The 25,732-nt window shown below is 36.4% G+C and overlaps 1 protein-coding gene across 2 annotated transcripts; it reads right to left on the reverse strand.

The window, feature by feature from the left end:
* Window positions 1-8,859: 8,859 nt before the first annotated feature.
* Window positions 8,860-19,037, reverse strand: LOC114476419 (uncharacterized). Of its 2 annotated transcripts, none has more exons than XM_028467901.1 (5): window positions 18,698-19,037; window positions 15,660-15,922; window positions 10,224-10,336; window positions 9,099-9,149; window positions 8,860-8,941 (listed from the first exon to the last, which is right to left on the reverse strand). In XM_028467901.1, exons 1-5 carry the CDS (start codon window positions 18,712-18,714, stop codon window positions 8,891-8,893), a joined length of 495 nt encoding a protein of 164 aa, XP_028323702.1. In that variant the 5' UTR covers window positions 18,715-19,037; the 3' UTR covers window positions 8,860-8,890. The 2 variants fall into 2 exon arrangements, with proteins under 2 accessions (XP_028323702.1, XP_028323701.1); XM_028467900.1 differs by having other exon boundaries at window positions 15,507-15,922.
* Window positions 19,038-25,732: the final 6,695 nt, after the last annotated feature.

Consider the following 25,732-nt stretch of genomic DNA (forward strand, 5'->3'; position numbering starts at 1 on the left):
CCTGTTATAAGAAGCTGATTCTGAACTAAACATACATGTGTTCTGTCATATATTTAGTCAATGAAATGTACACACAACACTACATATTTGACCACTGATTTTAGGGGAAGCTGAGGTTCCCTTGTAGTTTTAAAGCATCCGCCACTGGGTGTCACATACTGAGCACGTGCATATACAATCTTAGTACAATGTGAACTCAGTACATGACACTTCAAGCTAAAAATTAAACATCGCCCTTTCAAAATAAAAGCATCTGTTCTTGTCTTTTGTGAATAAGGCTCTTGTTTTGAAGTTAACTGGAAGTTTTGTCAGTAGTACAATAGAGGGTCTCTGAAAAACTCAGAAATGTCCTCATGAAATGTGTATATGTGAGTTTTATCGATCAAATAACCACATGTTGATATTATACACTACTGTCAAAATCATGGCCCAGGGGCCAAATCCGGCCCTTCGGAGCATTCAATTCGTCCTGCAAGAGAAAGTAAAAATGTGTTGTTCCGATTCTTAAATTGCATGATTGCAGTCATTTTTAATGTTAAACAGTTGAAAAAACTCAAAATTATTACAAAATCCTTAAATTTTCCTCAAATTATGACATAATATTTTCCTTAATTAAATAGAAATTGGTCAAAAAATGTAGGAAATGTAAAGTGAAGTTCCTGTTGGGACTGATATCTGTCACTTATTGCTTGGATATGGTTGGTTTCTTACTTATTTTGTGTTTCATGTATACGTAGAAGTGCAAATTATGCAACAATATTTGAAATTACTCATTTTTATCACTTAAAATGTTTTCAGAACTTTCAAAGTAAAGGTGGAGAATCAACAGAGATATTTAGCCTAAGTATGATTCAGGTTTTTGTCGTTGTAGGTTCCAAATGCATCTTGGGAAACTTGGAAGTATACTTCAGTGGGAACACTCATCATCCTAATCATACTTATAGTGTATAGTAGACAGTATATACTCATTGAGTTTGTAGTGTGTAGTACAGAGTGTGACATTTCAAACACACTCATCCATTCCAGTTCAGGGTCGCTGGGTTTATTTAAAAACAAACACAGACAATTCACCTATAATATACATGTTTTTGGATGGTGAACATGGTGAGAACATAGCTTGAACCCACAACCTTCTTGCTTTAAGGCAGACGTGATAAACACTAAATGACGTCAACTCTTCACTGAAAGAAAGAAGTGGATGATTTCTTCCAAATGTTGAGAAGAGTGTGCAATAAAGCACGAACGTACGTCTAAAAAAACAAGTCAATTCTAAAAAAAACCAAAAAAAAACACGCGGTACCTGATTTTCACCCTGTTATTTATTCTTTACGTAACTCAAAGTGAACGTACGTGGAAACAATGGTTGAAGAAGGAGTGGATCACAAAGTGTTTAGGGCTGATTTACAACCTGGAGCTTTAATTTCCCTGAGTGCTCACAGGGCGAGTGCTATTTATGGCACTGAACCAAAACCAAACAAACACAAAAAAAAAAGCTTCATCTTGTTATTTTTGGCGGAATTGTTTCCCGCTCCATTCCACTCATTCCATCTGCACACTTTGCATTATGACTTATGCAAGCTCCCGTAAATTACAGAATTATGTGACAACCTGAATTAAATTCATACGTTTCAACTTTAGAATAGAAAACTGTGCATTTCCCGGGGGATTCATTTCTCTATTTACATCGTTTTGGCCTTTAAAAGACACTATTAGTCTTTCTTTTGTTGCAAAAACAATATTGTTGATGTTAATGGGCTTGCAGCAGTGTGTGATACTTCTCTCCCTGTAACAGCCCCTAGACGACAGACACAATGTTTGTGGCTTTTAAATTTGCAGCCTTGTACCACTCTGTCCTCACTTCACCAAACCACTGCCATGATTCAATTGTCAAGACGATCTCACGTCTGCACTGACAGATTTATTATGAGTCACGAGGGACAAAGAAAAGCCTGTTTCACAACTACTTCACTGAATGTTCTCCACTTTTCAAGTCTTTCCACACTTCTATGAGGAACATTGTGATTTTTACAGCCAAAACTCTTGTAGCTTAATGAAATTTGGATTGATTTCTGTAGGATGGGATTGTGTAACCATTAACATGAAAGGAAAGATGTCACAACTTGTAATAATATGACTGCACTTGCGAGTAGAGAAAGTTACAAACTGAGACTTTTGATACATGATGCCAAACTATGTTGCAATATCATCACCCGAAGGTGCTAAAGGTATGATTAGCATTACATTAGCATTTTTAGTTTCAAGGACAAGACGTTTTAAGCATAAAGACAATCAAATGACGGCAAACACCAGATTATTTTATGATTTATAAGATGATTCAATAATATCATCCTGTGGTCCGAGGTTCGTTAGGAGTGAATTTGTCGCAATAACGGGTCGGGTCCGACAATCGTAAATATTGAAAATTGTTCAATATTTATAACCAAAAGTCACCGTGTGTGTGAGGAATTGGAGGTTGATTTGTGTCTTTATTATTCAATCAAATAAGAATAACAAATAAAACACTTAATTCAAAAATACTTTTCAATTAATCATTTTAATCACTGAAAAATTTTGTCTGAATTCCAAAAAAATATTTGTGACCCTAAAAATTTTAACACTTTTTCTTTGAATGAAAAAGTTTTTTTTGATTGAAGTGAATTTTTTTTAATTGAAATGTTTTTTGTTTTTATAGGTAGTACATTTGTGTTTTATTATTCAATAAAAAATAAATAAATAAATAAAGAATAAATATATAAAATCATTATCTTTTTTTTATTAAGAAGTTTTTTTTTTTTTGATTGAAGTGAGTGTTTTTTTTTATTGAACAGTAGTTTTTTTAATTGAATAATAAAGACACAAATCTACCTCTATATGAGAAAAGCCGGCGACGCCTTGACTCGTGATTCCGTGATTCGTGACGTGGAACTGAATGTAGCCAATCAAAAAGCACGCTGACTGATAAACATGTAATGCTGCGTTCAAGGAAACTTGGAACTCTGCCTTTCCGAGTTAAAAACTCAGAGTTCAGCTACAGATGATGGAAATATCTTAACATGGATGACGATATAACATTAGATTATTTTCCTGACTTTGTCTCCGACTTCAGGTCGCGTTTCATAGTCGCTTTTTCACGTAGGAAGTCGAAAATTCCTGAGTTCCGAGTCGCTCAGATCACGTTGTTTGATCTGGATTTATCACGCGATATTTCGGTGGGACAGTATGATTTTTTTCAGATAAAAAATGTCTTCAGATTTAGAAAATCCTTGTGTGTGTACCCTGTGAACTTAAAGTAAATACATATTGTAGTACGTGTGTCTCGTGAATCCTCAGCACAGCATCTTTTCATCACAAATCAACTTTCTGGATCCTTTTTTTTTTTTGTAAACTGTAGCAAACATGAGAAGATGTGGGACTACAAACAATGACCTGGGATTAAAAACATGTTGAGGACAAAATGGCCCGTGTGTTATGTAGATGATCGCCTGTGTGTCGTAGTCAAAGTCAGAGCAATCAGAAGCAGATGTAAACTGCTGAGCGGACAAACTGCAGACTCACAAGCTGGTCTGAAGCCAAAACTAGTTTAAGGCCTGTGGATAAATACGTAGATGAAATCAAACACACACACACATGTATACTCTGACATTTATCCCAGAAGCTTTTAGAATTCCCTCACTTTGACATATTTACCTGGAATAACCCCTCCAAACATCTGACACGAGCTAGTGAACGTAGCGCTGCAAGTTTCTCTCCTACTGTCAGTGTTCTAACAAGTGATTCAACACGCACACACACACACACACACATGGTCAGAAGATCTAACGTGACACAATGGTTGTACACAACAAAACAAAGAACAGGTGAAAAGATAATACGTTCATTGGTCATTTATCCAAACGTTTCCACTCCTTTTTGCACATCTTCTCCTCTCTTTTTTTGGTTTTCACAGTGGAAATTGTGAGTCAGCCTCACTCCACAAGAGCTCGTGAGACTTCGTTTGGTCGCCACGACTTACTACGCCTCTGCACAAAAATACTATCAAAACAAACACACATGCACGCGAGCACAGGTTGACCCTGCTCTGCTTCTGGGACTCAAGTCCTGAGATTTCTGCATGTTGTGCTTGAAAACAGCTGCAAACACCATGATTTTGTCTGTCAAATGTAATTAAAAAAAACCTCTCAAATTAAAGAGGAAATGCTCTTTAACTGTTCAACGCTGCCATGGACTTGGTCTTGACTCTCAAAAGTCTTGGGCTGTGTTGGAAACGGCAACATTAACGTACTATACACTACAAACTCAGTACACTATAGACGATTAGGATGACTCCAGCAAATTCACTTTGTCTTCTTTTTTGAAATATATGTTAAGGTTTCGTTTCTTCAGAAAGAACTCAGAGACACATGAAAGCTGTCAGAAAATGCATATCACCTCTGAGGAAGACTGGAAGTTCACAGTCGAAACATGTCATGAGATAAAATTTCATGAAAAACCTTGTTTGAATAATGATTAGGATGATGAGCGTTCCCACTGAAGTATACTTCAAAGTTTCCCAAGATGTCTTTAGAACCTACAACGACTAAAACCTGAATCACACTGAGGCTAAATATCTCTGTTGATTCTCCACCTTTACTTTGAAAGTTCTGAAAACATTTTAAGTGCGAAAGTGACCAAGTAGAATATCAACATGTGCTCATTTGATCCATAAAAACTCACGTAGACACATTTCATGCCAACTTTTTGGAGATCATCAGAGACCCTCCATTGTGCTACTGACAAAACTTCCGGTTAACTTCAAAATAAGAGCCCTATTTACAAAAGCGTAACTAATAGAAAACAAATGGGATCTTTGAAGCTGGTCACACTTAAAAAATGTTCCCATATAATATACATCTGGGTATTTCTTGCATACTCAATCTTTCCATACTATCTAATGTGAACGCACTACATACTAACTTTGACGTCAGACTTAGTAGTACGATAGTATGACATTTACAACACAGCTTTGGTCGAGGCTAAAATCTCCATCTGATTTCCAATTTGACAGCATAAATCAGAGTTTGAATAGTTGGGTTTGTAAATCCTAAATAAGCAGCATTAAGTTGATCGAAGCAAGTAAACAAAAGCGCCTTAAGCTGTGAGTCAAAACACACACAAAATCACAAGCTCCTCCGTACAAGTACGACTACTCTGAGTTATTTTTGTCTCTTTGGGACAAAGGGTGTGTGTGTGTGTGTGTGTGTGTGTGTGTGTGTGTGTGTGTGTTGGCTGTATAATTAGACCTTGTGTTTTGCTCCCTCAGAGTTCTTTAACCACAGGTTTTGAGCTGTAATGAACCCACGCTGTCACGTACAGTGGTCCAAGGCGCGCGTACACACACACACACGCACGATCGTGCACACACTGTAAATGTTTAACTAGGACACAGAAGACAGAGACTCTAAGCTTCTATTAAAAAACAACAAATATTGCTCATTATTACACTGAAGCCCAAACATGTTTTTGTGATTATTAATTAATCGCTACAGTGTGTGTGTGTGTGTGTGTGTGTGTGTGTGTGTGTGTGTGTGTGTGTGTGTGTGTGTGTTATACAAGTATCTCTGCAGTGTCTCAATCTCCAGAGTGCACTGTAGGCAGAGGAAACACCTGTGTGCGTGTGTGTGTGTGTGTCAGATGATGCGAGTCATATCAACGCGTCTGCAGCCTGAAGTGATGCAATTCTGTGTCGTTGCCTCAGGAAATGACACTGAAAAATACCTCTTTGTAAAAAGTAAAAATACTTCTTGTGAGAAACTCAATATCAAAAAGTTTGTAGAAAAAAAAAAAAAAAAAGAAGACGTGACAAGCTGTCAGTGACTGCTACCCCACCCCACCCCACCCCCCAACCCTTCCACCCCCAGGGGAAACGTCAAAGTCACTGGTTGGATTAAATCTTTGATTCTATATGTGAGCTCTGCCACTTTAAATCACCTTCTTTACATCCTGAGACATACAATGGGCTCCAATGATGGATAGTGTGCACACGTTTGTGCACATAATTAAAAAAAAAAAAAAAAAGGTGTGTGTGCATGTTATTTAACGATAGATGGACTAAGTAACATCACATCAATGACAAACCTGAAGGTTTCCAAACAAAACGATACAAGAGGTGCAATACTTCCGATACTGAAATCGATACGATATCAGCATTAGTCATAAATACATTACATTAATTTTAACTTTAAACTAGGGGTGTCCCAAACCAATATCAATATCGGTCCGATACCAGCCTGAAAACAAATATCAGATTTTGGATTCAATTTTCCGATATTTTTATTTTATTCAATTGTAGAACACTGTAGATATTATGTAGTAGGTCAAACATTATGTAACCAACTGGTTAATAATAAATGGGTCAGTTTTTCTCATATCTACTGTTGCTGACTATTGTTCTCGGTTTGAGTGACATCACTTGATCAATCCTTTTCTAACGTTCCACACTACAAAATAAGTTTTTTGGTTTTTTTTTTTAAATAAAAAAATAATAAAACATTATAAAAGTATGTATGATTCATGCTGATATCGGATCAATATTGGTATCGGCCGATACGCAAGGCTGCAATATCGGTATCATAGCAGAACTGAAAAAGTTGTATCGTTACATCCTTACTTTAAACATAAGAATATTTACAATTTAATACAATTAAGTAAAAAAAAAAAAATCATCAAGAGACCCTGAAAACTCAAATCAATCGAATAAAAAGATATTTATTATATTGCAGATATAATCTGTTTTTTTATGTATACATGTGTCGGACCGATATCTAGGGTTGGTTGAGCATCGATTCTCATTTAAATTTTGATTCCAAGAAGAAGAAAAGAACAACAAACAACACCAACGAAGAAGAATCCACCAGAAACGTTTGCGTTACATCACCATTATGAACAGTGTGCGGTGGGCCGGAGGCGTGTCTAAGGTGTGGCTTCACTGTAGTAAAAATAAAAACTGGGATCAGTGCAACTTTTCTAAAAACATTATATCATGCACAGGACGGTGCATGATAAACATGATCATTGTGCATTGTGTACACATTTATATATATACACTAGTATAAAGTATATACATACAATATACATTGTATACAATACATACATTGCACAATTGCCTCTTAAAATAATCAAAATAAGGAATCGTTAGGCATCAGAACCGGAGTCGTTCAAATGCATATATCTGATACCAATATCGGTTTGAGGCACCCATACAGTAATAGTTACGGTAACAGCAAAAAGTGCTGCAGTTCTACACGTCTCTTTATTCAATCATTACATCTGATAGTCTGTATCTGAAAATGTATGTAAAACAAGAAAAAAAACAGCAATCTAATACAGTTTTGTTGTAGTGTTTGTAAATCTAAATTTGACTAAAGAATCCTTTACTAGAGGACAGAAAGCACAGCCTTATCTTCCTCTTTTTTTTGTCTCCAACACGTGTTCTGTGAGCGCGCTCACACATGTGGCTGAGTCACATTAAGACTTTAACTATTATTTTTATTATATGTGATGAAAAGCATTATTGTTAAAGGAAACATTAAGGTTTCATCTGCTTTTGTGTTATTAGTATTACTTCATGAATAATGAACATTTTTAAGTGTAAAGATTCAGCTTCACACATTTACAGCTTTAATAGATCATCGTTTCCATGGACGCAGTAATGCCATTTTCTCTCCGTTGCTCTAACGCTTTATTCTTTCCATCAGGACTTAACGGAGCTGTTTCTAAAAGCATGTTTTAACCTCATTTATCCGATGCTTGTGCTTCCTATACTTCCCATCATCCCAAAGCTCCAGTGAGTCAAGTCTTTGATGGAGGAGTAAATAAAACTGACATGATGCAACATGCAGAAACATTGCCAGGGATGGAAGAGCCGAGAGGAAGTGCAGCATTACTGCAGTGAAACAACTTTTACAGCTGGATTTAAAGTCCCGTCGACTGAAACTGAGACTTTACAACACACTTAGCAAACAACTGTCGATTCAGCTCGGCTGAAATTCAACATTTCCTCATTATTCTTCTGGATTTAGGAAATGAATCTGACGCTTTAACGTAAAATATTAGGTGTGATGAGGAGAAATGTTGAAAATCAACTTGTATGACCTTATTATTGGTGTTAAATCATCTTTATAATCTAGAGCAGGGGTTCTCAACCTTGGTGAAACTAAGAATATTTTCTGAACAATTTGAGCCCATTTTTCCTTATTTTTACTCTTTTTCTGCAACTACACCAAACTTGCCATGTTTTAACCTATTTTCATCACTTTTTCTTGCCATATTTTTGCTCCTTTTAATACATTTTTGATACATTACTTCCATTGCTGCACATTTTTTCCACTTTTAAGACATTTTCAGCACTTATAAACCCTTTCCACCATTTTTCCCCACATAATGTTGCATATGTTGACTCATTGTCACTTTTAACCTCTTTTCACCATATTTAATGCTCATTTTGGCCAACTTAACCTCATGTACGATTTGTCATGCCCATTATTTGCCAGTTTAAACTAATTGTTCCAATATTGACACTTTGAAACCTTTTCACCACCCTTTCTGTCACTCTAATTTGCAACTTTTAACCATTTCTGTGGTTTTTAAAATCCCATTTGACCACCTTCTTCAGTCACTTTTAACCCATTTTATTTCTGATTAAAACAAGGATTTACATCTTTAAGATGACTATATACTATGGCACAAATAATAATACACTTTCTAGATAACAGTGGATATTATTAATCAGATAAATTATTGAATAAATAAAATGTTGAGAACCACTGATATGGAGAGAGTTGCCAAGTGAACTATAGCAGATGTGAACTTAGAATCACACACCTCATAAATCTAGCCACAGGAGGGGCTTAGCTCAAGACCTGCTCCACGGGGAGGCGGCGATCGTAAAAATGTTGTGTATGCCCTGGAGAGGAAAAGGTGAAAGTAGCAGGTCGCTGAACAATACAGTAGGAAAATAAGACTAAAATATGCTAATAAGCATATGGAAGATGTTGGAAATGTGACATTCTTTTTTTATTTCTACTAAAAACGTGTTCAGAAACAAATTAAAAGCAGACCACCTGTTGACGACTATGAGGGAACGTCCCTCTCAGCATGATGATCTTCTGACTCTACAGACAATTAAAACAAGAAGGGATTCAGATTTGAATCTCTGCCTGAGGGAATAACATACATAATACATGAGTAGGAGTTGAGAAAGTCCCATAAATATCGGGGTTCTGCCTATAGAGTCAGTGTCGTGGAAGACCCAGTGTTTTGTAATCTATGTTATCAGAGAATAAACCAAGATATAGACATAGTGTAGACCTCATAGATCAATAAATCAATGATCATTTGCTCAAAAAAAGGAATGTGTAAAAGGTTGAAATTGGCGCTTCAGTTTGTTTTGATCTGACATTGTGGGCAAACTTTTGTGCATTGCATTGTGGGATGTGGAGTTCTGTAAACGAATGCATTGAAGTGTTTTTATCCCCCAACGTTCTGCCGAAGTGACTTCCCAGCACATTTCTGGTGTTTAAATGGACTGAAAGTTGTGGTTAAACAATGACGGATTTTTATTTTGAGGTTTACATGAAAAGATCTGAATCTTGTCAAAATTTAAACAAACTCGAGCGGCAATTTCAAACTTTTACATCTTTTTTTTTCTTCGAGCAAATGGTCTTCGAATTTATTGATAGTAGTCTATACAGTAAGTCTCAATTACAAAAGCAACTAATCTCTACCAGTTTTAAACTCCTATGAATCCAAACACAATAATGTCCAACTGGCAAAAGACTATAATTAAATGTTTAAATGTATTTTTTTAATAACTTTATTGTAATCTTTTAGTTTGGTGCAGAATCTAAGCATTTTGCTCAATTTTGTTTAGTTTTCTTTTAATCAAAAGTCATTGGAATAAGAACATTAACAAAATTCCAAATTATGAAAAAAAAAACAAAAAAAAGAAACATGCTTTTAAGTCTGAATCTAAATTGTTGTATAATTTTTATTAATCTTTTAATACCCGACTGGGGTCATTTTAACCTGAGTTACTAACACATGCTTCTTGTGTTAGAGTTTTGCTAGCGAATCAGATAAATAACTTAAACTGCTTCAATGTCACATATACATGAGTACATAGAAGTCATTTTAAAGAGCCGTGGGCAGCCATGGTGTATAAAAAAAATTAAAAAAAAAACACTGACCCTTGAGATTAGAAGTCTGTTGTAGTCGTCTCCGATGAGTCGAAGCTCCCGTCCAAACGTCTCAGCCTGAGCTTCCATCGTCGAGTTCAGAGGCCCTGATTCAGGGAAGCTGTCTGTAACACAGAAGATTAAACAGATTAAAACGTTACTGATATGATCAGATTCAACTCTACTGTGGGTAGTTTATCCAACAATGTGGATAAACTACCAAACATAACAAGGAAGAATCAGCAGTTTTACATTAGTGTTTACGTGTAATCATGGACGTCCAATAAATAAACATCAGCTGTTTGCAGACATCTGTACATGTTATATAAATGACATACAGACAATGCATGTGAGCAAAGACAAACAATCACGTTGTTTTTCCTGATGACCTGACCTACCCACATGTGAAGTGTACGAATATGACCAAACCGTGGAACACACCCACTACATCCCAGACATGAGCATATGGCCATATCAGCAGAAATATCACATTATCAGCCTCTAACCTCCAGAGGAAATTAGATAACAACAATGAGACGAAACAGAGCGCGCTGTCAGAAACATCCACAAGGTGAGTGAGTTCACTGTGTCACTAGAACGTATTACAAATCTGAAACATGATTCAAGTAGTGAACAAAACACCGAAGCATTCATTGCTACATGCCAAAACTCACGTTCTATCTCAAACTTTATTTAGTTAAAAAAAAAAAAAACACTGACAGAAGGTTTTCAGATTCTGATCAGACTAAAGTTCACGCAGTGATTAAATGTTTTTATTTCTGAATATTGTTTTTTTTTTTCTCAGTCTTTTTTCCTGGCTAAATAAGTGACGATGACAGGATTTGACTGGCCCTAAAAAAAACCTTTAATATGATTGATTACCTAAACAAGATATTGTAGACACATTTCACTAAAACAATGTGTTGTGTCATTCTATATATTTCTATGATTCTGCCCTATAATAGCTTTTAGGTTCCGCACAAGGTTTTAAAAAAAAATTGTTCCTATCAATGAAGCATTAGGTCAGTAAAAGGACTAAAAAGAGAAAAAACCAGTCAGTAGTTTTGTCAAAGCTGATGATTAATGTCTTTTATCGTTGATTTCCAACTGTTTAGTATCCTTGAATGTTTTTATTTGTTGATTTTTCTAAACACTGCACCATTATTTCATCCCAAGCACGTTAAATAGCCTTGTGTAGGAAATGCAATACACAAATAATCTCATATAAGGATTAACCTCATAATGTTATGGTGGAATTTAAGGTTTATGCCATAAACTAATAATATACTAATAATTTCAGCATGTTAATTTCTACAAGTTGATAATACGTTAAGGTTTAATTTATTAAAAAAAAAACGTTTTTCTTCCCAGGACATTTACTTTGATCTCATAAGGACACATCAAAGTACACTAAAAACTCAAAAGGACACATCAAAGGACACAAAAGGACAAACTCATAAGGACGCATCAAAGTGATCAGCAGATGCCTCTGAGGGAGACTGACAGTAAGCAATCACTACTATCGTAAAAAAACAAAGTTTTTCTGAAACAAGGTTTATGTCATAAACTAATAATTTACTAATAATTTCAGCATGTTAATTTTTACAAGTTTATAATATGTTAAGGTTTAATTTATTAAAAAAACATTTTTTTCAGGAAATTTACTTTAACATCTACTTTGATCTCATAAAGACACATCAAATGACACTAAAAACTCAAAAGGACAAACTCATAAGGACGCATCAAAGCCATCAGCAGATGCCTCTGAGGGAGAACTGACAGTAAGCAGTCGAAACATGTCAGGAGATAAAAGTAAATTTCAAAGTAAATTTCCTGAAAAAAAAACGTCTGAATAAATGAAACCTTAACATATTAATCATTTATTACATTAAATAGTTGTTTTAATACACAAAAATAAATTCAAATACAGTTGTTTCAATAGAGATAACAAATACAGTAATAATGCTGATGGTGACCTGTTAAAAATGAAGTTTGACTTTCCTGCTTTAAGTCCAAAGCCTTCAATGAAAGCCTTGATAACAATTTTTTCATCCAAGGACATGAATTGCAGTAATCCATATTTGTCTCTCTCTTTATATGTAGATTCATAACTTGTTCTATCAGAGCAGACTGAGATTGTCCTTGTAAACACTGTTCAGTAACAATATGTACAAAGACAATAACACATTACATTTCCAACCAAAGAAACCTGACAGTAAGGGAAACATCTCTGCTTGAATTAGATACAGATCAGAGATAACCGACGATATGCTTCTCCTACTCTATCTTACATCTGATACACAACAGGCAACATGACTTCTTGTATCAGTGACAATGCAGCATAAGTTGCATGATAATGTGTTGTTTTTTTTATTGTTGCAGAATGTTTCTGCCTGTCTCTCACAAAAGGCCCGCAGGCCTTTTTTTTTTTTTTTTTTTTTTTTAAATCTGACTGCAACAACATGTAAACCAAGATCTTCTTTGATTGACGTACTTAATGACTGACATGTACACAAACTCTTTTGCATGTCAGCCTGTTTTTTTCTCTAATCTTTCTGTCTGCCTGCAATGAATGAAGAACAAACCAATGAGCAATCAGTGAAGCCAATCACTCCTATTGTAAAAAAAAAAAACAACAACAAAGTTTTTTACAACACGCTGAGGGCAATAGAGGCTTTATCACAATCTCACAAGATTAGTTTGACAAAAACAGGATGGATGGGGAACAAGATGGTTGTTGATGCAGTGGGCTAATATGTAGTAAACATAGGTAATAAACCTACAAATATATTACACAAGTATATTTAGATATGTAAGAAAAACAATAAAAACTGGATTATTACATAAGAGAAAAAATATAGCATGATAGTACAAGATGTATTTAACCTGACTCAGCAGAATTTAATGAAAATATGACAGATTTATCATCACCAGATCTCACAAAACCTGAAATCAGCTTCCGTAGATTTGACTTTATTGGCATACCTTCAATTTTTATCCCGATTTTGTATTTTGAGTTTATTTTCAAAATTTCGACTTTAAAGGTGCAGTCTGCAACTCTTATAAAAGTGACTTTTTGTCATATTTGCTAAAGCTGTCACTATGTAAAGACAGCTTTACATCAACCTAGTAGTTTGTGTGAAAAAATACAGACCCATTGAGTCCCGTCCCCTGCTGCTCCTGCAGCCTTTGGCAGACTGCCAGAATGCACCGCAACCGAGCAAAAAGAACCAATCAGAGCCAGGATTGTGTTTGATGGGCTGTCTGACAGCTGTTACTCACAGTCCCCGCCCCTTTCCCGAAGTGAGAGTGCGTCTTTTTGACAGTGTATGGTCTGGAGGAGTAGAAGATAGAATCGGTGACTTTTTGAAAGGTAATTACTTCTGCTTGATTTGCATTATGTTTGATTTATAATTGTTACACTAGAACTCTGTGGTGCACGTGTTGTTCATGTGCGCGCAGCAGCCTCCGTGTGGGCTGCTGTAAGTGACACTGTGTTGTTGCTGCTGCTGAGGTGTGTGTACATTGACAGAGAGAGAGAAGCACTGCAGTAATACGCTTTTAACAGAGCATGTTATATTACTGTGATGTTGCTGTCAGACTAACGTTAGCTTGTTAGCTCCTCTGAGGGAGGGACTTTGGAAAGTTTGGAGGCAGGGCAAGAGAGCACCGGGGAGGGAGGGGGAGAGAGGGATCTGAGAGTTGCGGACTGCACCTTTAATCTTGTCTTTTCGTCTTCAATCTCAAAATGTTATTTCTACTTTATTCTCAAAATTTCAACTTTATTCTTGATTTGGTCAAATTATTATTATTTACTCCATCAAAATTGGCCCTAATTCACTTTTGCAGAAACTTAAGGTTTTCCTTGATTATTAATATTTTTCCTTGTCATTAAAAACCATGGCATGGGTCAGAGAAATACACATAAAATACACCTGCATGATACCATCTGCTGCTGCCAATGGGTAATAGATAAAACATTTTCTACCAAATCGTGTTTCATGCTTTGATTAAAGTTCAAAGAAATCCTTCTTCTTTGAAGGACAATTTAAAAAAATAACGATCTCAGACACTCTTAAATGGATGCACTAAAAATAATACGACTGCATCTGATATGCAAATAAGAGCTCGCTTTGTCTGCAACATCTTCAAGTCTCAACACACGACACAACATTTACGGTTGCTATCAGCGGTAGGTGAAGCATGCCAATACAAACAGTCCTGAATGTTTTCATCACTTTTCTGCTGCAAAGAGGAATAACGTAATTTTCTGAAGCAGGGCTGGGCTTTTTAACACTTTGGGTGGGAGTTGGTTGATGAAATTCAACGGATACATAACTTCCTCTTTTCTTTTCTTTTTTTTGAACTCCATCAATATCGTTCTCACTACTGCAGTGACAGTCTTTGATGATCATTCGAATGAGTAAGTCAGTCTAGTTTTTGTTCTCGCATTCAGATTTATTGACTCATATTCTGCAAATCTGTCTCAGATAGAAAAAAACTCAGGTAGACGATGTTAATGTGACATCCATTGCCATCACTCAACAAAAATGTCCATTCATCATGTAAATATTCCTGCTAATAGAGTGATTTAATAGTAAACCATGTGACCCTCCTGCAACAGGCAGCTGCTGTAGTGGATGAAGGCGTAGGTAATGAATGGATGAATGGGGAGAAAACGGTGATAAATACACTGTATTTACAGAGGTGGGCAACTTTAATCACAGCAGGGGCCAAAAAAATTGATTATCTGATTCAAGGGCCACATTTTCAACATTAATGTCAGCATTCACAATAATGACCAAAGTGAGCATTAATACAAGAAAGAAGGGTTTGTGTGTTTTTGTTCTTGTCTTATATATTTAACCCTCGATGCACCTGTGAAGATTAAACGTGTACCTTCTGCTTATTCTTGTTTTAAATGATCAATATCTCATTCAGTTCAAAGACTGATTATATGAACTTTGGACAGGGGTTTTCTTTCATGGTCCTGTTCATAATTCCATGATCACTTTTACTGCAAGATGTACAGAACAGGAGATAGAAAATTTACGAAAATGTCATCTTTAATTTTGTTTTTCGACTTTAATCTTGATTTGCCTAAAATTATTTAATCCATCAAAATTGGCCCTAATCTGCTTCCGTAAGTTTCAAATGTTTGTTACTGAATGCTTGTACTTGTTGTATTCCTTAAACTTAGTAAAAAAAATGATACTAAAAAAAAAGCATTTATTTCTTTGAGAAAAAAGCAGAGATGTTTCTGTATTTTTGTGCATGTGCATAGTGACATCTCACCGTGACCAGGGGGCGTCCTCGGTCCAGCATGGCCATCCTCAGCCATGCGATGCAGAGCGTGCATCACAACCTGCCCAGTGAGACTGGGAGTCTGCGTGGCTTTGTCAGCCATCACTGGTCTGGTGGTTTGAGGTGAACTGGGCAGCGACTCACCGTCTGAGATGTATCCACTGGAGGAGCGGCTGGAGAGGGGATACTTCCGTCTACTTTGATATAGGCCGTCACTTAATCCGTCATGGGGTGTGCACCAGGACGGCGAGTCCTGCTCTCCTCCTCTTCCTCCCCCGGATAACATGGAGTGACCACAGCTCCGGTGTCCGGTCTTTTGCTCGGACGCACCGGCAACGAGACCTGGATGTGTGCCGCTGCCCTCTGTTGCCTTTACGTTGATTGCACCATCTGATGGGTTTGGTGGTCTGTTGGATAATAAGAGAATTAAAGGTTGGGGTCAATTACATATTTGAATTACAATTACTTCTTCAATTGACCATGTTTATTTACAACTCAATTAGGAATACGGTGACGGGCATTTTTCCCCAATTACAATCAAAATCACATTTTCTTTTTTCTGGAAGTCAATTAGAATGTTGGAGGTTGAAGTCTGACTGTTTGAAGATGTGGACAGGTGTCTTATATACAGATAACGAGTCCCGATCCGATATTGATATCGGATACCGGTCAGATATCAGCCAGAAAACGACAATCGGATTTTATCGGACTGCATCTAAAATCTCCGATATAAGCGTTACGATAAGTTTTTGTTGTTTTTGTCCCCACCCTCAGTCGTTCCCACCATATACTGACAGTAAAAAATAACTGAAGTGAACTTGAATTGTTGACTATTGTTCTCTGTTTGAGTAACATCACTTGATCATTCCATACCACAAAATAAGCAATAAAAGTATGTATGATTTGTGCTGATATCGGTGTCGGTGGCCGCCAAATACTTTTTTTTGGCCCCACTGTACAGTCTCAAATAATACATTTCAACTAAAATTAATTACAATTACTGAGCCTGGAAGAAATAAAGCCATTAAACGTTTTCTTTTGGGTCTTATCTTAGCCTTATCTCAGAAAACAATTCCACAATTTTAAATTTTTTTGGCCTTAACTCAGAAATTTGGGTGTTTTTCCACATTTTTGTTATTTTTCATGCCTTACTGCATTTCCACCCCAGTTTAGCTTATTTGAACTATTGTTCAGAAAAACAATCAAAACGTTTTCAGGGGTCTTATGACAGCCTTACCTCAGAAAAAAATTGCATTTTTTTTTAAAAAAAATGTTTGACCTTAACTCCGAAATTTGGGTGTTTTTCCACATTTAAGTTTTTTTTTTTTTTTTTAGAATTGCCATGCCAATTACAACTCAATTATTATTACAACAGCAACGGATTTTTTCAAATACATTTATAACTACGTAATACCTGTAATAAATGATCAATTACGCGATTACAATTGTAATTGACCCCAACCCTGCATTAGTTCGTCACCATCTGATCCTTATTCTCACAGAAGCGCAGCCTGGTGAAGGTTAATTGTAAAGGGTGTGAGTGTTGTGTTGACAGGCTTCCTGTCTGAGTCATTGTTTGACAGAAACTTTGCTGATTTCAGCAGTTTTGTGTTTGATTTGTTGGAAAAGGAAAAAAAAAAAAAAAAAACAGTCCGGCATGAAGGAAGCGGCTGGAGTAAAGTTACTGCGTCACTAGAAAAACACAGTGACAGATGTGCGTAAAGGGGAAAAGACATGTGTACCATTTCTTACAAGGAATTAGTTAACCAAGACAAATTAAAAAGAGTTTGATCGTGTCCGTGTTACGTCACCCAGTGCCTTTTGGTATTTCGGGAATCATCAAATTATGTGTTATTATTATAGCAACACTTTGTTTGTCATGCAACCCCACATACAACAAACACTCACATGTCAAACAAGCATAAAACCGCGTTCCATTCCATGCACTTTGCGTATTTTACGCACGGACAGCCATGCACGCTTCTATGGGAAACTACCCAACTACCCGGCGTTTTTCCACAGATATTTAAACCCTCCCTCCCTTGAAAGTTCCGCTGATTCCCCGTGTGTCAGAATGTGTGTGTGGGGGGGTTGGGAATGAACGTGTCAAACAAACAGCACAGTTTTTACGCACAGCCGTACGTGCGTCAATGGGAACAATTAAAGCCGAAAACCCAAAGTTTACGCGCAACTTACCGAGGGAACGGGAGACACCAAAACCAAAACAAGACTTCTAGTGCTGAGTCACGTTTAATCGGTGTCTTTCTGCACCGTCATGAACATATGCAGATAATGTTTGTAGCCAACTTTCTGTCTCCGTGAGTATTTTATAACCTCTTTAGGCGACCAGTAATCACTGTGATTTACTTTGTCATGTAACCAATACGGGGTTAGGGTGCAAAGCTCGTGCCAAGCTGATATCAATAACAGTAACGTGACATTTCTCCACCGGTTAAGGCGAGCGGTGCGTGCGCGCCCCCCAAAGGCCAGTGCGTAAAGTTATGAACACTCAGTGCTGCGCTAATGAAACGGCATGATTACCCGTGATAGTGCAATAATTGATTGATTAATTAAATAAGTTCATAATAAAGTGTCCAGGATGGTCTCCATTTAGATCATAAACCGGCTTCACCATGGCTTTTATTTAAATAAATCAACTTCAGCTTTTATTAGTTCATATTTATAGATAAACAGGTAGAAATAGAAATGTATTCTGAACTTATTATTATTAATAATAAGATAAATGTGCGCCTCTGTAGTTAATTAACTAGATGAAGCATCCAAGCACGCGTCTTTGTTTGGTAAAAGCGACCGGAACCGGTATTCAATGCCGGACCGGCTCGACCATTATTAACCCGATATAATCCCAAATAATAAGGTTATTAATTTATTAAAGCGACCAAAAGAAGTTGCGTCTCCAAATGTGTCGGCGGACGCGGCAAAGCGCGCACTCAAATATACGAGTAAACATGCCAAAGATTTACAAAAGACTGTTTACTTTTGTCTAAAGTTTGAAGTTATTAGCATGATATCTTTAAAAGTGCAAAAAGTTTTGCCTACATTAGTTGTTTCCTGAATATGTTTTTTTTTTTTTTTAAACTGCAAGAGTATTTACATTTTAAAGACAGAACAGTTGAATCCTGGTGTATTATAAGAGTTTTTAACAGTTTGAAGAAACTCACCTGAACTGTCGGTGCATGTCATAGAAAAGACATTTTACGGCTTCAAAAGTTTGATTTGCTCAAAACAATAAATCAGAAAAACATCGGTGCCAGTGTCAGCATGACCCACGTAACGTCCCCTATAGTTAGAAAAACAACTATTTACTTCCAGGAGCAAGAATTTCAACAACAAAAAAATAAGTCCAATTGGATAAAAATCCGTGAGTTGTTTTAGTTGTTGTTGCAGAGCAGAAGTTTTTAAAGGATGTTTGAATAATCCGCAGCAGAAGGAAAACAAACTAAATCCTGCTCTTTTGTCTTCTCTCTGCGACTCCCTCCTCTCTCTCTGTGTGTGTGTGTGTGTGTGTGTGGTTTTAAAGCTGCTGACTGTTCATCTCATGCTTTTATAGTGCCATCGTCACCAAACACCTCCCACAGTAGGTGGGGCCTAACTTCAGGAAGTAGAACGTTGCTTCACTTGAGTAGCTCTCTCTTGTTCAACTCCAGTCTTTATTTACAGCTCTTTGTCTCCCCCTGCCGCCCATGACTCTCACTAAATATATATTTTGTGTGTGTTTTCCACAGAACAATATTAGAACAATAGAAGAATTTCTGGATCGATATATCGACATGTTTCTTTTTGTTAAAAAGAAACATTTTAATTGAAATATCTGGAACGTTTCAGTAACGAAAGTAGTCAAAACATCAAAATTGTTTGGTATATTTTTTCTAGCTTTCAGTCAAATGTAACCAAATGTGTTTAATGGGTGTATAATATTGTCTTAGATCAATGGAAATGTTCATCAAATAATTCCAGTAAGTTCATTTTGTCTTAAACAAAAAAAAAAAGAAAAAGAAAAATGTGTTAAGGTTAAGAACCATTGTGCGAGAGAAGACAGAAAGAACTCATAAGGACACATAAAAGCGATCACTAAATGCCTCTGAGGAAGACTGACAGTTGGCAGTCGAAACCAAAGTAAATTTCCTGAAAAAAGTTATTTGAATAAATGAAACCTTAACATATGATATCGGCAAATATCGCACAGTTGTCCGAAGAATCCATATCATATCGTAAAGTTACGAAACTGGTGATTTTTACCCCTAGTGACAGATAATAATGTCTAAAATACAGAATAATGTGACATATAAACTGGTTAGACTCTCTTCTATTTGAGACCTCAGACCGATTCTTTACTTCCACGTAATAATTCCAGCAAGTTCATTTTGTCTTCTTTTTAAATAATGTTATGGTTTAATTTACTCAGACAACTTTTTTCAGGAAGTTTACTTTGATCTTCTGAAATGTTTCAACTGTTAACTTACAATCTTCTTCAGAGGCATCTGCTAATTGCTTTGATGTTTCCTTGACTTCCACATAATAGTTCCAGCAAGTTATTTTTGTCTTCTTTTTGAATAATATGTTTAGGTTTAATTTATTCAGACAACTTTTTTTGGGAAGTTCACTTTGATCTCTTGACATGTTTCCGACTGTCAACTGCCAGTTTTCTCTAGAGGCCTCTGCTGATCGCTTTGAGGTGTCCAATGCTTGGACACAGTCGTGTCCATGACTTCTGTGTGAAGTCATGAACACGCAGAAGTCCACTTCTGTCTCCACGCAGAAGTTGCTTTGATGACGGCCCTAAAGAAGACTGGCAATTAACAGTCGAAACATGTCAGAGGATCAAAGTAAACTTCCTGAAAAAAGTTGTCTGAATAAATTAAACCTTAAGATTAGATTTTTTACTGTTTAAAAACTGTTAAATCTTTAAAAGGTGTCAAAATCTGTATTCAAATGTATTAATTTCAGAAATATGAAATAAACTGATTACATATATGTGTTGAGATAGGACTGTTTGTACAGTTGGGCTCTACATGCTGATCTATGCTCTTATTGTCTCGGATTGTAATACATAAATATAAATAACGTACAAATAGGTCAGGCAGCAGTTGTGTTATTTTTGTCCACCTATCAAAGAATCATGTACCCAGATTCTCTTAATTTACAACAGCTTTCTTTATGTGCTGCATAAAGAAAGCTTTGATATGTTTAGTTTATCAGTGAATGACAGTAAAGATTAAAACTCTCTTTTATATCTGTTCCCTCTTTTGCTCTGCTCATCAACTGCCCTCAAGCAACATGAGTGTCTGATCTGTGTAACAACAGTGGCCGTGCACAAAGACAAGGAGTCACATTTGTGTGTGTGTGTGTGTGTGTGAGAAAGTGAATACACACGCACACACACACACACACACACACACACACACAAATCAATACAGACAGACAGAAAGGAACAATCCATATAATTTGCACGTGATCAATATCAATCAAAGCCTTAGAATGTGGGAACATTTGCTTGAAATGAGTAAATAAATAAAAACTAAATGTCAGCTGTTTTCACCAAACTTGCCATTATTTATTTATTTTTTTGCTACATTACTTTCATTTCCTTCTGCCACTTCACCATCAAATTTCAATGCCTTTTCTGAACATTTTTTTCCACTTTTGTGAAGGAGGTGTCGGGAAGGAGACCCAAACTTGTGACCTCAGATAAGGACTGTAACTCGGACTAACTCAAAATCTTCAATCTCTCCAGGTTGTCCGGCCAGAACGATGAGAAATACAGGATTCACACTCATGCCACCTTTTATTGCAGGTTGAGATCGATGACGCTGTACATGATGTTCACGGTTTCTATAAATAAATGGAATAAACAGAATAATGACTGATGATTATTAAGACTAAATGATAACGATAAAAGAAATGCAGTAATAGGAAGTCTAAGTGACTATACTCTCGATATAAAACTAAATAAATAATAAATTCACCAAAGTGTAAAAACGACACAAAACTAAAGATACCATGCATATCTTAGTTACACTGTAAATGAGTTATTATAGTGAACTCTGATAACCAGCCCAAAACTATTATAATTAGGCTTGGCAAAGAAAGGGTTAAATATGGCTGAATGCTGGCACATGGCTGAGATCCATGCACACATCACGTGGGTAGAGTTAGGCCTGTGCACATTAATGATGTGCTCATACAAAAACATGGTGAATACAGTAACAAAACACCACTAAATGTATAGGAACTAGCAAGTACTAGGAAATATGAATGATAAGCAGATACTGATGAATGGACCCAGTTTAGAAAAGCTTGGAGATGTTAGGCATCGATAAACAAAGTAAAATACCGGAAAACAGCAATAAACTACACCAAAACAATAGACAGGCAATTTATCTGACAAACTTACATTCTCATGGACGCATGAACACATGAATGAAGAAAAAAAAAAAGGTTATTTCCATGGAATTGCTAGAAGGAGGATTGAACGTGTCTCCCAGAGGAAAGATACCTGCCACTGACAACTTTCAAAAACATTTTCGACACTTTTAAACCCTTTCCACCACATTTCCCACCTTATATCACATATATTGACCCATTATTGCCACTTTTCACCATATTTCACGCTTATCTTTTGCCAAATTAACCACATTCACCACTTGTCATGCCCATTATTTGCCAGTTTAAACTAATTATTCCTACTTTTTTAATTACATTACCCCAACACCCCTTTCCCCCAAATTCTGCCACTTTTAAGCCAATATTGACACTTTGAACCCATTTTTACCACTTTTCTGTCCGTTTTCAGCCACTCTAATTTGCAACAAGTTTCTGTGGTTTTTAAAATCCCATTTCACCACTTTTTCCACCATTTTTGGTCACTCTTAACCCATTTTATTTCTGATTAAAACAAAGATTTACATCTTTAAGTTGACGTTATACTATTGCGCAAATAATAATAGGGGTTGTGGGTTGAAAAGTTGAGAACCACTGCTCTAGAGCAGTGTTTCCCAACCTTTCCTGTCTCATGTACCCCCCGAGGCCTCTCTTCAGATTAAGGGAACCCCTTTGTCACTCCAATATAGTAACCTTTTATTTACATGTTGTTAACATGTTGGCCTCTGAAATCTCCTACAGCTTGAAAATGTCAACCTGCACGTTTAACGTGCACTAAATATACATTTTGTGCATTACAATAAATTAGAATATGTTTACTTCATTTTTTAGTAATGTGCAAAACATGTTAGTAACAATTTAGTAGGATATTAAGGCCACAATATTGTTTATTAAATTATTTATGCTGTCTATTGTCAACGGGTGGAAAAGATGTTGGATGAGCATGTACAGTGTCTGAAATAGGCTTAAAAATGACTCAGCATGTTGGAAATAGATTAATCAATGTTTCCAAGTACCCCCTGCAATGTGTTCAAGTACCCTAGGGGTACACGTACCCCTGGTTGGGAACCACTGCTTGAGAGGACTGTTTGTGTCAGTAACAGACACTCAATCAACATATTGTTTTTATTTAAAAAAAAACCAAAAAAAAAACCCCAAAGACGTTTTGTCTGGATTCTTCAGGATTCCTGCAGGGCTGCTACCGTAATTAGTTTTGACTCGATCAAATCCATTGGTACATCTCTAACTGTAGTCTATGCTACAGTTCACATGCCCTCCAGGTTTCTGAGAACAACTATAAAGCCTTTGTCAGTCATCACTCTTATCAACACGTCTGCTGAGTTTAAACCTAGAGCGCGAGAGGCAAGGCAAGACAGCAGCATCTGTGCACGGTATTGATTTCATACAAGTGCATTAAAATGCTTCCCTCTCCAAGTTTGTGGTTGCTTTGGCATATTTGTTTAAACAAGCCATTCATTGTTGCAGGTCAACATTGCAACACTGAAGCGTTGATAACAGAGCTTTATGGTGTCACTCAGCTGACCTGAGGGCATTTCTAAGCATTTACAGAAAAGCTCATTATAGCAGATGCTATTATACTTCCTTATGAAAAGAGCTGTTAATCAAACTGTTTTATGCAAGTTTTTCTTGTTTTGTTGTTGTAATATTATTTTTTGTTGCTCCTTTTTTTTTTTTTTTTAATCAAGATAGCAAGAGTTACGCAACAACAATAAAAACCTGAATCAGGCTAAATATCTCTGTTGATTCTCCACTTTTGAAAGTTCTGAAAACATTTTAAGTGAGAAAGTGACCAAGTAGAATATCAACATGTGCTCATTTGATCCATAAAACTCACGGAAACACATTTCATGCCGACATTTCAGAGCTTTTCAGAGACCCTCCATTGTGCTACTGACTAAACTTCTGGTTAACTTCAAAACAAGAGCCCTATTTACAAAAGAGTTAAAAAAAAAAAAGCCTAATGGAAGACAATAAGATATGCTTTTATTTTGAAAATGTGATGTTTGATTTTTAGCTTGAAGCCAGTCCCAGGAAGGCATTCCTCTCGCAATGCATCATGGGGTGGTTGAGTATGACTAGTGTGCCCACCGTGCATATAAAAACGTCCTTATATAGTATACAGCCGAGTATTTCTTGCACACTCAATATTTTCATATTATCTAATGTGAACGCATTACATACTCATTTTGACTTAGTACTAGTAGTACGTTAGTGTGAGATTTTGAACACGGCCAAAGTCCTGATAATAAGTTAATCCTAGAGTGGAGTTCTCAACATCATCTCATTAGATGTTTGTTCTTCATTATATAGAGTGGTGAATGGAGTCTTCATGTTCATGGCATCAACAAGTTTTGGAGTCCAACACTTGAAGAAATATGTCACACATCAAGCTTACTTTTCACGAATATGCAATGCAGTGAATATAGGGCTTTTAATGTGATTCTACAGATTGGTTTTAGTATGCAGGTCAATAGGAGTTAAAAAAACGACCAATCAGCTCAACGTTGGCTGGTGGTGGGATCTCATTGTAGATCATTTAAAGCAACTGGTGGGTCGGGACCCAAAAGTGGGTTTCGGACCTGTACTGGGTGGGTCACGCACAGCTGGTCAAAAATAAATAAGTAAGACTCTCATGTTGGACTGGTCTTTTATTTTGAAAGAAGCCATTCCTTTGACTGGCATGCTGTGAAATGCATGTTGCACAGGAAAATATAAATTTATGTTTAAAAAAAAAAAAAAAGATGATACATGTGTGTTTTCAACAGCTATTTAAATAAATAAATAAATACATTTGGTTAGTTGAATTCTAAAAAAAGTCAGTTCCAATTTAATGACCGTTGCAAACTGAGATCAGTTGATAACCCCTAGTTTAAAGATTATTTTCTTAATCTCAAGACTGAATGGATGCATTTCAAAGAAGGTTTGTATGCTTTTAAAATTGTATTAACAATTTATTTCCCTTTTTCTCTATCTATAGGTGTGTGTGTGTGTGTGTGTGTGTGTGTGTGTGTGTGTCACTGATGCTAATGGACAGCCAAGCAGTTCCCAAAGCTAGAAAGCATGACCGCCTCCTCCCCCAATTAGACAATACACACCACCTGGACCAACAGTGTGTAAGTGTGTGTATACTTGTGTAAGTGTGCATCCAAATGTGTGTGTGTGTGTGTGGGCACAAATGAGTGTGTGTGCTTTCTACTATTGACGTGTTGTAATGTGAGAGGTCAGAACACAATAGCAGTGTGACTCTGAAGACCTGACACCAAACTGAGAGACGTCCCATGTACGTGTCACTACACACACCCCACTAAATGCTGTTCACGCTTTTGGGGTGTTGGGGTGTTAGCTTTAGGCTAGCAGAGCTATTTTAGCATTGGTAGGTACCAAAAGATGTATAGATTTTTAGCTCAGGTCATGTGACTGTGATCAATTAAATACAAATTATGGGCACAAATTGGTGAGATTTTGGATATAAACATGCTTGAATCTATAAACTTAATAACAACAATGTTTTTTTTTGGCCCCATTAAAAACATCTATTTAAAAAAAATAGTTAACTATGACTTTATATTCTATTTCAAAGTACACCACTAGGCCTCTGCTGCGTCTCTTTCATCCAATCAGGACTTTATGTCAGATTATGCTTTAACCCTTCTTTAATCCTTGTGTGTGTGTGTGTGTGTGTGTGTGTGTGTGTGTATCAGCGGAACATTGCTTTTATAAAAGAAAGTGTCTATTTGTACGGTTGTCGTACAGACAACCCCTGGTACTAATGGTACGTTTACTGAAGTATGAAG

Source organism: Gouania willdenowi, chromosome 15 (assembly GCF_900634775.1).
Source record: "Gouania willdenowi chromosome 15, fGouWil2.1, whole genome shotgun sequence".
NCBI classification, from domain to species: domain Eukaryota; kingdom Metazoa; phylum Chordata; class Actinopteri; order Blenniiformes; family Gobiesocidae; genus Gouania; species Gouania willdenowi.

Coding starts and splice junctions, on each gene's coding strand:
- LOC114476419 (XM_028467900.1), bottom strand. Junction 9,150..10,223: donor ACAGACTTCTAATCTCAAGG/GTCAGTGTTTTT, acceptor AATTGTCTGTAG/AGTCAGAAGATCATCATGCT. Junction 8,942..9,098: donor TCCCTCATAGTCGTCAACAG/GTGGTCTGCTTT, acceptor TTTCCTCTCCAG/GGCATACACAACATTTTTAC.